At 40.3% G+C, this 14,580-nt stretch overlaps 1 protein-coding gene across 1 annotated transcript; it reads right to left on the reverse strand.

The window, feature by feature from the left end:
* Window positions 1-2,437: 2,437 nt before the first annotated feature.
* On the reverse strand, window positions 2,438-3,478 carry LOC104082931 (putative methyltransferase KIAA1456). Its single transcript, XM_009586213.1, has one exon. It carries the CDS (start codon window positions 3,440-3,442, stop codon window positions 2,438-2,440), a length of 1,005 nt encoding a protein of 334 aa, XP_009584508.1. The 5' UTR covers window positions 3,443-3,478.
* Between the last annotated feature and the right edge of the window lie 11,102 nt (window positions 3,479-14,580).

Consider the following 14,580-nt stretch of genomic DNA (forward strand, 5'->3'; position numbering starts at 1 on the left):
CCTTGGCACAAGGTAGCGCCTAATGAACTCAGTCCTGGTTTTCCCACTGGCGTCCGGATCAAAACGGGAATTTCAGATAGAGCGAATGGCTTTATAACATTTGTGACATGCATAAATGCGAGGAAGTATGAATACATGATGCTTCCGACCAAATCCATGTTTTTACTTTCTTTCCCTGCATAGTCAGGGCCTCGTCCTGTGGCAGCTTCATTTGCAAGAGGCTGAATTTGCTCTGATCCCAGGAAGCACTCAGTGCCCTCCATGGGCAACCATCATGAGTGGAAGCCATCGTGCCTGGAAGCAGGTCTAACTCATAGTGCTTAGGCAGCACTTCTCTACACAAGAAGTGGGCCTTTGCAGGTTGTTTCATTCTGAACAAGAACATTAACTCCTTTTCAAAGGGAACGATTGCTTTTAGAGCTGCTGACAGTTGTCCAGAGATTAAAATTCCTTCCAGTTAGGCTAGTACTGTCCCTGTGACATGGATCTTGTTTGGGAACACCTGACTTGGAGCAGGCAGACCAGGGGTGTCAGCTTTAGGAGAAATCTAACGGTGACTCATTGCACCCTAGGGAAGAACTGGAGATGATGAGCACCTTTCGTTCAGGGAATGCTGGAGCAGGCTAAACCCTTCCACGAGAACCAGTCAGGTTCAGTGAAAATAGCTGTGTGCATTCCCAGGAAAACTAAACATCAGGTGTGCTTGAGGGTAAGGACTGGCAGCTACGATCAAAGGCATTTTTCTGGTGCGTTGTGTGGGTTAACAGCCTGTTGAACCGTAGGAGCAGACATGATGGAGAGGCTCAGAGCTGCAACGTGCTGCTGCGGCTTAGTGCAACCTGAAGCTGCACTGAAAAATAGGGAGATGCTGTCAAGTCCTTCTGGCAATGGAAAAAAGTGTACAAAACGAAGGGAATGGTGTCGTCAGAGCCGAACGGCAGCAACATTTTGAGACTGAAAATTTTCTTCACTTGCACAACGATACTAACATTTTGGGGAAAAAAAGGAGCACTGCAGAGGCAGCCATTACAGATGGAGGAGACTGATTAGCCCCTCTAGCTTTTCCACCTGAAAATACAAGATGTACTGTGATACCGCTGACGTGAACTCCATGGGAGGAAGTAAAGGAAATGTGATTACAGATATTATATCGAAATTGAATTAAAGCTGCATTAAAAAACTCAGATTACTGCACAGTTCCATGCTACGTTTGAAAACACGATATGCATCTGCTACTGACAGACACGTAAAGAACATGCAGGGGCTTATTTCCCAGAAAACTAGGTTGATCTCTGACTTGCTGATTCACAAATCCACAGAAACAAAGGCAGGAAGAAAAATTACAGACAGACCTCCCTAGCACATAAATAATCATCAGCAAAGCAGCCATGTTGCTTGGGATTTTTGTATGGTTTTATTCCAAATATTTACTCTACATTGCAACCTTAAGCAAAGTTAATTACCTCAGTTTCTTTACCTATAAAAATTGGATAATGAAGCTGATCTTCTTTGCAAACGGCAAATTTGTAGATAAAAGCATTAGTATTGCATGCTGATGTTAATAAATATTTTCTCAGTTGACTAGCGGTCACCGGAACACTTTTCTGTGCTATGCTCATTCACTGTACAGATTCAAATGCGATATTAAATCCTTCTGACTTTTCCTAGTTTTGCTGACAGGGAGAAAGAGCAATCCAGGCTTAAGCATACATGTCAAGCTCACTTTTAAAACTATTTTTTGGGGGGGTCATGGACTGGCACTTACAGAGGCAAATATCTCTTTGCTTTCTTGGCTCTGACTGCTGCAAGGCAATAAAAAAGACCTCTAGACAATGACAATGTCAGGAGTTACTGCCTCTGCCAGGAGGGCTCTATACACCTAGTAATTCTCATAAAAGACTCTCTGTCTCGTATGACTAGAAGCATCATATAGGCTGACAAAGTGAACTGTAGTAAAATAGTGCATCTTTCAATTACTTCCCGTGTTATGTTACATCAAGTGGCAGAACACAATAAATTTTAAGATAAAAGTTGACATGAACGAATATAGTAATAAATTAATAACAAAAACTTTTAATGTACATGTAAAAAATAATCCAGCAATCACTTTCCAACTGTATTTTACATATTTTCAAGCAACAAAACACAGCTGGCAGCTCTTTATTAAAAGAGATCAGTGTGCTAAGATGTGCTCAGTCTGAAATAATAACTCTAGAAAAAAAATTTCAATAGAGATGTATTTTAAGAACAAAATCAAAGAAAACAAAGGCACAGAACCTGAGAGTTTCAAAGCACTCTCCTCCTCATACGTCCCCCTCTCCCCTGAAACAAACCCAACGCTAGAAGAAGCTTCAGGAAAGATTTTCAAAGGCGCTGAGCTTTCAAAAGGAAGAAAGCCCTGAAGTATTCTCTGGGCATTTCAGTAAGGAAATTTCCTCTATATCTTCCACACTTCAGTCTTCTCTGCGATCACGCACCAGTTGGCATGGTCAAAGTATGAGTGAGTAATATGTAGCTCAGGAATGTGACGCTCTATCAGCTCAGCCAACTCCCCTTCTTTAAAAACGTGGTAGTACCTCAGCCATGCCCCCCCAGCACCCGTCTGCTGTCTTCTCTGCGTGGTTAGGGAGCGCTCATTGACTGCTTTCTGCAGAGAAGAGTCTGTTCTTTTGTTCTGAGGTTGGCAGAAAGCTCCTTGTTTTGGGTGATGGTCTATTTTAAGTTGTTGTCTGACAGCTAATTCTTTCTGATGTGAAATCAGGTCAGGTAAACAGACTCCACTGCAGCCATGAATAGTATCTGCAGCCATAGGCAGCTGTATAGTTGCTTGCCCTAATTCTGAATAGCAACTTCTGAAAGCCTTCGAGCAGCGTGACATGGGCAGCACAGGTTTAACAGCCGCTTCAAAAGCCGTTGTATTTTCAAAACTCTGTTTGCAATGTAGAAAAAAGTTGGAAGTGCGTTTCAGAAAGCCACACTCTCTGTTTTTTTCAACTTTTTTTCCTCTGTTTAATTCATTCAGCTGAACACCGTAATTGCAGTATCTAATGAGCTCTTCTTGGTGCCACTGATCACCCACATCTAATACCGAGTCAAGCGATCTTGAGAACAGAGACCATCTCAGAGATTTCTCTAACACCGTGTACGGCGCTTTTTTCTCGCCTCCACAGGATGAGCTCTTTGCTGTCCTGTGTACCTCTGAAGTCCCATCCAACTTATGACAGGGCTGGTTCAAAGCCAGCTCTTTGTCCTTGTGAAGAATTGATTTTTGTACTCCACATGAGCAAGGCTCACCCGAGGAGCAGGAAGGGGGTGAAGGATTCCAAGGAACAAAGATGTCTTGCTTTTCAAATCTTCTCCGTTTTTGCTCCATTGCCCACACATATATCATTATCTGGCCTCCTACTCTCAAGATGCGAGCCATCTCTTTTATTGCTTGCATGCGCCTCTCTTCCGTTGAAAAATGGTGAATCACTAGAACAGAATAGATAAGGTGAATAAGTATCCCTCGAGGCACTAATGAATACAGAGTATAAGGACAAGGACTGGCTCTGAGACACTGGCAGCTGGTGGTTTGCACCACAGGAATACATCATTTATCTTCCATTGTGCTACGCGTTATTGTACTATCTATAACATGTGAAAAGAGTTCATAATACACTGACTTATTTTAAAAACACAGCAGAATTTAGAAACGTTGAAACAAGTGACATCTTTCAGATTGGCAATAAACAACACAACAGTCTTGTTTTCTCAATGAAAGGCTACCACTTGGTCAGTGGCAAAGCAACCTGGCCTTTTTTTACCCTCACCTAATGCTCATCTGCAGCCTGAAAGAAGCACTTGTGAAAGACCGAGGCCATACATGGTCCTTGCAACAGCCATACTAGTGATCCTGCTGACGATACCCATTAAAAATGGACTACGTTAAAACTGCCTGCCCATTTCTCCTCCTTTATTAACAGACGTCAGTAACCGAGCAGGAAAAATGAACAGTCGCTATCAGCCTGGGATGCATTTAAATCATCAACATATGGGTGAAAGACACTTAGTCAATTAGCATTTGTCTACTTCTGCCATTAACAAACATATATCATGAAAACAAATAATTAGATAATCCTACTCTTGCTTGATAACCCCCACCACCACCCCAATGCGTGACGTGGAGAACGCCTCATTGTTATGATGGCGAAACTCAAGCAGTACAGCTTTGCTTGAGTCAGAACTGAGTTTAAATTTGACTCCCATTTCAATAAAAATTTCTGCTCCCACAAGGCCAATTGGTCTCTGGATTTGGCAGGAATTTGCCGAACGGCAGCTCTGCAGGTTGGCTCCTGCTCTAGAGCAATTCCCAGCAAACGTTGAAGTTGATCAGGTCTTGGTGCACAGCAGGGACTTCAGCGAAGTTTCAGCTACATCAAATGAATGTTACATGAGAAATAAGAATAGGAAACAATCCTGGCATAGTGCTGGGAAGGAAAGTGCACATATTAAAGACGCTGAAAATGAAAAGCAATTAGAATTAGCGATATTTATCCAACCTTATATTTTCCTCAGTGAAAATGCCTGTGCCAGTTTGGGCAGATATTTCTACACATACCACTTCAGGTTACAATGATAAACCAGTTTTTGGTTAAGCTGTTGAGGTGTTGGTTTCCACACAAAAATAACAGATCTGTCAAGGAAAAAAAAGGTGCAAGCTTTTGATTCGTTCTAGAAATGTAAGTATAGAAAATGCTAGCAGAAGCTCTGTATCTGCAGCCTCTCTGTGTCTGTCAGGGCGGCCATTCACCATCAGATCCATTTTGCCTCAGAAAAAGAGACACTTCACAATTAAAAGAATAACAGCATGCAATCCAGCTGAGATAGGAAAACACTCTCCCTGCAATGAATGATGCATTCAGAGCCTCGGCGGCAATGTGAGAATCAAAAGGCAAGCTTTGAAGAAATAGCGTCTTTTAACGTTTAGTTATTCAGCTGCTCTGCTGTAGGTTTCACTTCTTTGAGATGAACAGAAATAAATTCCAAAATCTCAGGTCTTCTAGCACTACTCGAGATGTTGACATTGAAACATTATGGCCTTTTCAATTAAAAAGACATCAAGTATCATTTAAGAAATTACAGTGTATTAATAAAATCTCACACTGAGCAAAACTTTAGTGTTGTCAAGATAAATTTGTCAGGTAATTTTAAAAGCTACGGGTGATGTATTCCATTTAAAAATGCATAACTCAAGGAAACAGCATCTGCATGGGGCAACATCGCACTATCCTGAAATCACAGATTATCACGTGAATTATTGCATATGATTGCTTTTAATAAAAGCCAGACCTGTCAGGCTCCAAGATCACCACGCAGCCATACTCACCTAAAGCAAGTGGCTTATAAAAAATCATATCTTTCTTTTCCTTGACATTAAATTCCTTGTATGTTGAAACTGTGTCTAAACTGAACAATCTGCACTGTGCAGTAAAGGTGCCGTTTCAGAGATGGAGCGGCTCACATTAGCTGGCAATGAGGCACAAACACTCACCGAGGGCCTGATTGCAGCCCAGCAGCGACATGAGCCTGCTTTCCTCCCCTCCGGTGGAAATGGTTCAAATCTGCTTCTCCTGCAACTCCTCTCATACTGACGAGTAGGTGGCACCGGGGGTGATATTTCATAGAATTGTACCATGGCTTGGGTTGGAAGAGACCTTCAAAGATAACCCAGTGCAATCTTCCTAGATTGAGTTGTCAAAGCCCCATCCAACATGGCCTTGAACACTTCCAGTGATGGGGCATCCATAACTTCTCTGGGCAACCTGTTCCAGTGTCTTACCACCCTCATTGTAAAAAAATTCTTCCTAATATTTAATATAAATCTACCCTCTTTCAGTTTAAACCCCTTGCCCCTGTCCTGTCACTACAGGCCCTGGTAAAAAGTCTCTCTCCTTCTTTCTTACAAGCCCCCTTTAAGCATTGAAAGACCACAATAAGGTCTCCCTGGAGTCTTTCAGTGCTACACCCCTAGAACAATCTTTCACCAGCTGTTCAACATATTCTAAGGTGATTTCCCATCATCCAAACACTATAAAACAAGGGTCCAGATGCTTGAAAATGCATTTGTTGTAACTACTGGTACTTTAAATGAAAATTAGTTTTGTCCTAAATTGCAATAAATACAGAAGCTTGCAAGTGGTGAAAACAGTATCAAGGCAGAGGAGACTCATCCCAGGTCAAAGCAAACATCCCTCCAGAATGGGGCTGTGGCAGCAGTCAGCACCAGATATTCGGGAAAGAAAGAAGGGAAGAACAGTGACGCTCTCTCCTCTCGCCTCCCGCGGTCGGCAGCCTAAGAGCTTCCTCAGCCACAGGCTGGAGCTTGTATCTAATAGCCAGTGATGGATCTGTCCTCCATGGATATTTTCTTGGGCTCACTTGTACTTCTGATCACACAAATTCACATGTCAAAGGAATCTGCAATTCAATTATGTATCTTTTAGAAAAATGGTTCCTTCTGTTTTAAATCTTTCCCCATGGTTCTCCTGTTGTAAGAAACCACAGAAATTAACTCCCTATTCACTAATTTAATATCATTTGTGGGTTTCAGGATGCTATCCCCCTCTCCCTCAGGAGCAACACGATGTATACACTTCTTTTATGATACTTCTATGATGATACTGTTTTTTCTTAGGTGGAGAGTCCTAGCCCATTAATCTATCCTCATACATAAACAGTTTGTACCTTTGATCATTATAAGGACCTTTACTAGTTCATCTATATCCTTGAAGAGGTGGAGAAAACCTGAATTTCAGGCAGTACACAAGATATGGATGCACCAGGTATTTATCTTCTACCATTCTTCTGGATTTTCATTTCTGTTTTTAATATTTCAATACTTTTTTGACCAGGTTTGAACACTGAGCTAATATTTTTCAGGGCAATGAAAATAAGTCTGACAATGACTTCCGTATCTCTTTCCTGAACAAGAACAGGGGGTACCACATTGCCTGTACACATAGTTATTTTTTTCTATGCACATTACCTAGCATTTATCCACAAGTACTTTTCTGCAATTTTGCACCCAGTCATTAGTTTCACATGAGACTTTTTTTGCAACTCTTTGCAGTCAGTAATCCTGAATAACTCTATGTTATCACCAACTCTACTTGTCACCAGCAAACTTTATCACTAGCCTATTCATTCCATTGTAATTATAAATTACATAGGAATCTGTTGAACAGCAGCCTTTTTATAGGTGCTATACACCTAAGCATTCAACGTTGAGTCTTTCAGCACTCTCCACACTCGTCTGCTAGCATTTTACCCTTCTGGCTTTCCCTTTCAATTTTCCTTTTTGGTAGTAAACTTTTATGCAGTGGATTTTTAAAGCGTTTTTGTTCCTAGCAGGAGGTTTGATTAACGGTCACATTACAGGCAGTGAGATAATGTGGTTCTTGCACAATTACTTATTGATGTGGGCCTGATGCACCGTTTCAGACTAATAAGAGTTGTTTCCCTTTTGTGGGTTCTCAGATTAATCTTTCCAAGAGGCTTCGTGCCCCTGTGTATCATTTACACAACCTACATATGGATAATTGCAGTTTCTCAATATTGTGTTTTCTGCCCTCACAGCCCTCGCAATCTCTCTTAACAATCTGTGGTCATTTTCCCCAAGTTTATCAGCGAGTTAGTGATACATCCTTACATTATTACACTGCTCTCCTCTGGAGCCTCTACCTACTATCGTTTCTTCCAGAAGATTATCCTCATGCTTTTTTCCACAGAAGAATATTCAGAGCTTTTTAGCTGTTATGCAACCCTTGTAACAAAAGCTAGAAAAAACCTTTAAGTTCACTACAAAAAGGGCTTTAATGAATATCGTTATCATACTGACCAACACCATGCCATGGTGATGAGGATAAGTAGGACCACATTCAATTTTTTAAACATCCAAACAAACCGTTCCAAAAAAGAAATCTAAGCACAAAAATATTTGTTTGGGGTGAGCACAGGTGCTTGTCCAAAACCCCTGACAGCTCTTTGCAGTAGCAAGGCCTTGCTTCATGGATTAACAGTTGTTATAAATCAAGCGTTGCTTTTTTATTTTGGCCGTACATTCCCCTAGCGTACCTAAAAGTCAATCCAAATCAATTTTGTGCCGTGTACTGCTCATTCCCACCACTTTTGTTTAAATTGAAGACTAAAAGATTTTCCATAACTGAAAAATACATAACGCAATTTTAGATTTCCAAGGGAGGGGGTGAAGAGGAAAGGAGAATATTTCAAAGATTCTTCTCTTCTTCATTTCATAAGAATATAATTGACTGGTCCTTCTCTTAATTTAATACTGTGACTAATCCTACTAAAAGGGATTATTTCAAACAAGCAGACAATGCAAGATACATTTTTGTGTCATTCAGCTGTCTTCAGAGAACAAAACTGAAAGCATCAACAACTTTGAATATTTTTTTAGAAGTCATTTTCAAAATGAACATTTTAGGTCAGTGATTCAATTTAAACCCTGTTAAATGGCAAAAAGAAATCTGTGTAATCAGAAATTGCTTTTCTCTGTCAGATTTCTTTACTGAAGTTAAATCAGAGACATTTGGGAAGTATTTAAGGATCACACGATCTTTATCTCGGAGACTCTTTTGTATATACTGTATATACACTTCAGATGTCACTATCTCTGTCAGCTCTAATAATAGGAACAATTGGAACATATATAGAAGGCATGATTCTAAGTTAAATATGATTTTATTCTCTTTGTTATGGTGGTATCAAAAATAAAAAGGGGAGGAAAAATACTAATATACCAAAGAATTGTTTAAAAGAACTACTGAGTAAACTTAAACAGTGTTTTCGTTAAAATCTTTTTCCTATTAAAAACATAACTCATTAATTACTTAGGCCGGAAAATTTGTTCCTTCTTTAATTTTCCCACGTTTATGGTTGGCATTAGCCCATGAGGATGCTGCCTTTATAAAAATCATTATAATTATGAAATTTAATTAACTTATTAAAGCCTTGATTCAGGAATATAATTATACGCTTAATTTTAAGCATCTGAGTAGCTACACTGGTTTCAGTGGGATCACTTCTGCATTTATATTAAAGATAATTCTGAAATGCTTGTCACAGCAGCATAGAAGTGGGGACACCTACAGCTAAAACCAGCAAAAAAGGGTAATAAAATAAGGTCAGGTGGAGCAGCTCTCTTCAAGCCGTTCCCCTCCTTTGCTTTGTGCCATCCTCGAGGCGCCTGCTCTGAATTATGCCTCCCCTCTTCCCACCCAGAGCAGCAGGGCTCTGCCTGCGGCCCCAGTCCCACTGGCTGCAGAACCTCTGGGGTTCACCCGGTGGGCTCTCAGAGCGGCTCAGTCTGCTCTTGAGCACCATTTAATCTTGCTTTTACACTTGATATTAGTCACTGCATACAGAGGAAATAATGCAGGCAGCTGCCGTCTTTCCTTCCCTCCTGGGTGTGCTCCTATGTGCTGGGCTACGGGATTAGGCTCCTCTTCCACCTCCTTTGGGCTTTTTGGCTGCAGGTTCCAAGGTATGGTGGTGGTTTTCTCCACCCAGCGCAGATGGGTGTTCGAGGACTGGGGCATGTCCCCAGGTATCGGAAATGTGGTTTGAACCCCCACCAGCTGAGGAAGGAGGTGAATCGAGCTCTCCCGCTTTCTGGGTGAATGCCCTGAGGACTTGACTGCACCGGAAAAAGAAAAAAAGCAAAATCTCCGCAATGCCGTCAGACACCAACCCCAAAAGAGGCCTTGGCACTACGGATCTTTATTTAGTGAAGAAGGTTTAAATGTGCACCCAGCTCAGGTGGGTGAACGCCGTTCTGGATCCATTCTGGATCTCAGTGTCTTACTCGGCAGGAGAATAAGCTTTTGTTAGTACAGAGCGAAACCCCTTGTGCTTGGGAGCCTGCCAAAACCATCACGTGGAAGCTGCTCAGCCATCGCTCCTTCCAAAACCACGGCCGCGTTGCTCTGCACCCTGAGAGAGCAGAGGACAACAGCCGTACATGAGCAAGTTGTGCAGCCGGTGAGAAGCTGTCACCTCTTTTAATGACACCCAACAGCTGATCAAGACCTTGCAACCAGGTAACATGTTGTTAAGAACATGTAGGTGAGATTTAAAACAGATATACTGTCAACATGATGACAGTGATAGCCGATTGTGGTCTAAAATAAATGATTACATTTGAAAATGCTGAGCAGGTTGCTGGCTACTACTGTGAAAATTAAACTAAATATAAGGGTGTATTTGGACTTTGCACCAGTTCTGCACTCCAGTAACTTGGAGCAATAGAGGGGACTGTAAGGGGCAGAGCTCGTTCTGTTGAGATGCACATTTTTCTTAAAAACAAAAGAAAAAAGAGAGTCAAGTTTTCTGACCTGACCCCATCTTGAGATAGCTATGTATCATTCACTGGAAAGAAACTTAGGATATTTTTGATATATCAATTATAACTTGCATGAAAATATCAATGCAAGGAACACAAAGCTTCTGGCTTAATTAGGTGAGATAGAAATCAGGCTCCTCGCTGTTGGTGAGAATCGCACCGATAGACAACGCTGCCAGCTGACAAGACCAGTGAGAGCAACTGCGTGAACGACAGATAAAGCCTGCAGGTGTTAACCACAGGCTCTCACTGCCCTATGGAGCTTCTCCGCACCTCTAAGAATTTGCCATTACTAGCTTAGAAATAACTGTATTATTTGCTTTAAATAAAACACTAACAGTGATGAGACCAAAGCTGAAATCAGGGCTTGCAGATGTCTCAGAAGAAGCAAAGGTACTCTGTGGGTCGCCTCGTCAAAACCAGAAAATCCCACTATGGGTGGCATTTCTCCTCTGTCTCCGAGACCTCTTGTGATATTCAGACTTTGCTAGTGTTTTGCAGCTCTGACTTCCATCAGGCAGGAGAGTTCACCGCTGTGAGAGGGGCTGCGTTAACATTAGGCAGCAACTGGTTATCGGAGAGCCAATGGATTTTTCTCAAAAAGGCCAGGTGGCCTTTACATTAAAATAGATGCAGAAAAATAGAGGTTGTTCATTTTCCAGCTCCAAGGCAGAATTAAACACTTGGCCCAAATGTGACCCAAATTGGTCTAACCTGCTCTTAAAAGCCTTCTAATATCTGAGGTAAATAACCTTTGCTGCAGGGTAAGACGATTATTTTTTTTTCTTCCCATGTCAAATAAAGATCAGCTTTCTGCAAAAATCATTTACGTATTTGAAGACTATTATGCTTCCTTCCATCTTTTTTTTTTTTCTTTCTTGACTAACCAAACCCAATTCCTTCAGCTTCCTCTAATAATTCAGATTTTCCAAACATCAGTTATTTAAAATGTCTCCATATTGATGGCAAACTTTGTAAGGCATGGTCCCCAAAAGCAGGTATGATATTCCACCTAGGATCTCAAAATTACCAAACGCAGGAGGGTGACTCATTCTTCTGCCTTCCATGAAACTGCTCTGTCACCGTACCCCAGACAGGTATCTGGCTGCTTTTGTAACAGCACGACACTACTCACACGTATCTGGCCTGTGGTCCATCTTGCCTCGCCATTATTTCTCACTTTGTTCATCGACGTTTCCTTCCCAAGCATGGTACAGACGGTTTCTGTATCTCTTCTTGTTGATTTCAGACAACTCTCCATCATTTGGATGCCAAATCCCACCTTCCAAAATAACTCCAACTCTTCCTACATTGGAACCGTTCACAAAGTGTTCAATATGCGCTCTAGCCTGCCATCAAAGTTATTAATTAAAATTTTGCATAGAAACAGATGTAGGGTGGGTCCCAAGAGCACCCCATTTGAAATGTGTCCTGATTGGACACTGATCCATTTTTGGAATCATTTTTTTCCATATTCTTAGCTCTATTTACTTATTTTACTTGCAACAATGACACAAGAGTCAAGATATATCATGTCTTCTCCTGCTGCCCTGTCTATTGGGACGATTACCCTGTCAAAGACAGAAAGCAGATTGGCTTGCTCCTGACAAATACATGCTGGCTGTTTCCCATTACATTAGTATTCTGTAGGTTTGAATAATTTATTCTCTTTAAATTAGATTATTTAAATTATTTATTCTAATATCCTTGCATAAATCTAAGTTAGGCTGGTTTCCTCTTGATGTCCTTTCTCTCTCGTTTGGAAAAAAGTATTACGTTTGCTTTTCTTCACTTGCTGGAGATCTTAAAGATAATCTGCTAGTTCACAGTAGTGTAAGATTAATTTCATGATTTCCCAACAATTTGTGTAACCTAATTTATCTAAACATTCTTTAAGATGTTATTTCCTTTTTATAGTCTAAACTCCTGTCCTCTGGTTAAAACTCTACTAACTTATTGATGACTACTATTAACTTTTTGTAAAGACCAAAGAAAAATGCAACTTCCCCTGGCATCTGTTATTTGCTCTTCTTTCCTTTTTGTTTTTCTCTTTCTTTGTATGCATTTATAAAACCTTCACACCATCCCTTATGATTATTGATAGTCATGTTTTTTGATGATTTCTTTTCAATTTCTATGGCATTAAAGAGTTCCTGATGCTGTCATACCAGACCTCGTTATACTCTGCTTTCCACTGGGACAGGTTGTTGTGCCTTTAATATTGCTTATTTTAGGGAATTTAATTCGCTGACCATAGTGCCTTTTTTGCTGGAAAAAGTTAAAAAACTGTTAGAATGTAATCCCGATTGATCCCTAGGAAAAACAGAATTTAGGAGAACTGGCAGGTAGTGATGATATACTTATCTGACAAAACTCAGTGTTATGCAGAAATAACCAAGGTTGCACAGAAATATGAGGTTTCTTTATGGGGTGAAGAAACTATGTCATGATGGCATTACAATGTTCTGCCCATATTAATTGGCACAACAGTGCAATATAACTGCACTGATACGATCTGATATTAACACTGGGTTTCTTCTTGCTCAGCATCTCATTGAATTTTACCATAAAGACAGAACCTTAGATAATAAGGAAACTCTCTCGGACCTTTTATTCAGACTTCTTTTTTCCCCAAGAGTCTCTTCCACCTTGTAAACTACAAGAATTATACTACTTCCAATTACACCAACCATTTTCTCAGACAGTGTAAATTAGAAGGCTAGATAGGTTTACGTCCCTTAAGTTCCCCTCACTTTCGCTGTTAAATTACTACATGACTAAAAGATCACAGATTAAAACGAAGTTAATTTTCACATATTGGTATTAACACCAAGGAAAGCCATTTGATGCTCTTCACTCCAGGAACCCTTTTTTCCCACAGGGATGAAGAGTCTGATCAGATATTTCAGTAATATAAAATAACTTTACTGACTTGAGTATCTGACTCCTAATAGGAGAAGAAAATCATAGAATCATAGAATCATTAAGGTTGGACAAGACCTCTAAGATCAAGTCCAACCGTTAACCCAACACCACCATGCCCACTAAACCATGTCCCTAAGCGCCTCATCTACACGTCTTTTAAACACTTCCAGGGATGGTGACTCCACCGCTTCCCTGGGCAGCCTGTTCCAAGGCCTGACCACTCTTTCAGTAAAGAAGTTTTTCCTAATGTCCAGATGTGATGTCTTCACCTTTGCATTTGGAGGAAAGAAATTACTTATCTAAATTAATAGAAAAAGCTAAATTAATAGAAAAAGCTTCTTCTTACCCCTTGCCCATCTCAGAGTCCAAGAGCTCAGCATATACAAGATTTTATTAACACAGAAATAAGGAGAAAGCCACCTTGACAGAGGTAAAGCCATGCTAAAAAATCAGTCCTGCATTATAATTCGGAACAATTCCTCAGGCAAAGTGGAAACATGAGTGCCTCCATTACTGCAAGTAGCAGAAATCCTACTTATTTCAATAATACAGGAATGGCTTCATCATGCTAACAATAACAAAGCCATCAGTATATGGCAAAGGGGATGATTTCTGTTGTTCGGTGATATTAAATCTCAAATAAAATTATGCTATGAATACACTAGGAAAGTGAGTATGATTTCTTTCCTAAGGCAGTGAAAACATTGTGGAATAAATTGCATACTCACAGGGCAAACTTGTCTTGAACAGAACGTTAAGCATTTGAAAGCAGCACATTCTAAACTTTTGCTGATATACCATGTCTAGATTTGTTTTTTGTCAGTATAGGTTATTCCAGTCACGGAACTGGCAAAAATCCTTCATTATATATGCATATGCAATAGGCATTGAGTGCAAAGAAAAATCATCAAGTTAGGCTTGACACTCCTCTTCTGCCAATATGTCCTACTACAGATCTGACTTTAGAACACCTACAGAAATTTCTTGTCTCCTTTGACAATCTCCTGAAGATTAAGAGAACACATGCTGACCCAAACTGTAGTGTGTATGTACTAGTATTATATCACATACTAGTATATATAATAATTCAACATATTATTTGAAGCTTTATAATGCATCTGAACCATATTTTTCAGCAATAATAAGGAAACATGATCGTTACTATGGTTCATGCACGATCTGTGATGGTAAACGCTGTAATAGAAATAACTTTGTAATTTGCAGCCATCTTATAGAATCATAGAATCATAGAA

Source organism: Fulmarus glacialis, unplaced genomic scaffold (assembly GCF_000690835.1).
Source record: "Fulmarus glacialis isolate BGI_N327 unplaced genomic scaffold, ASM69083v1 scaffold40889, whole genome shotgun sequence".
Taxonomy (NCBI): Eukaryota; Metazoa; Chordata; class Aves; order Procellariiformes; family Procellariidae; genus Fulmarus; species Fulmarus glacialis.

Coding starts and splice junctions, on each gene's coding strand:
- LOC104082931 (XM_009586213.1), bottom strand. CDS start 3,442: ATGCAAGCAATAAAAGAGATGGCTCGCATCTTGAGAGTAGGAGGCCAG.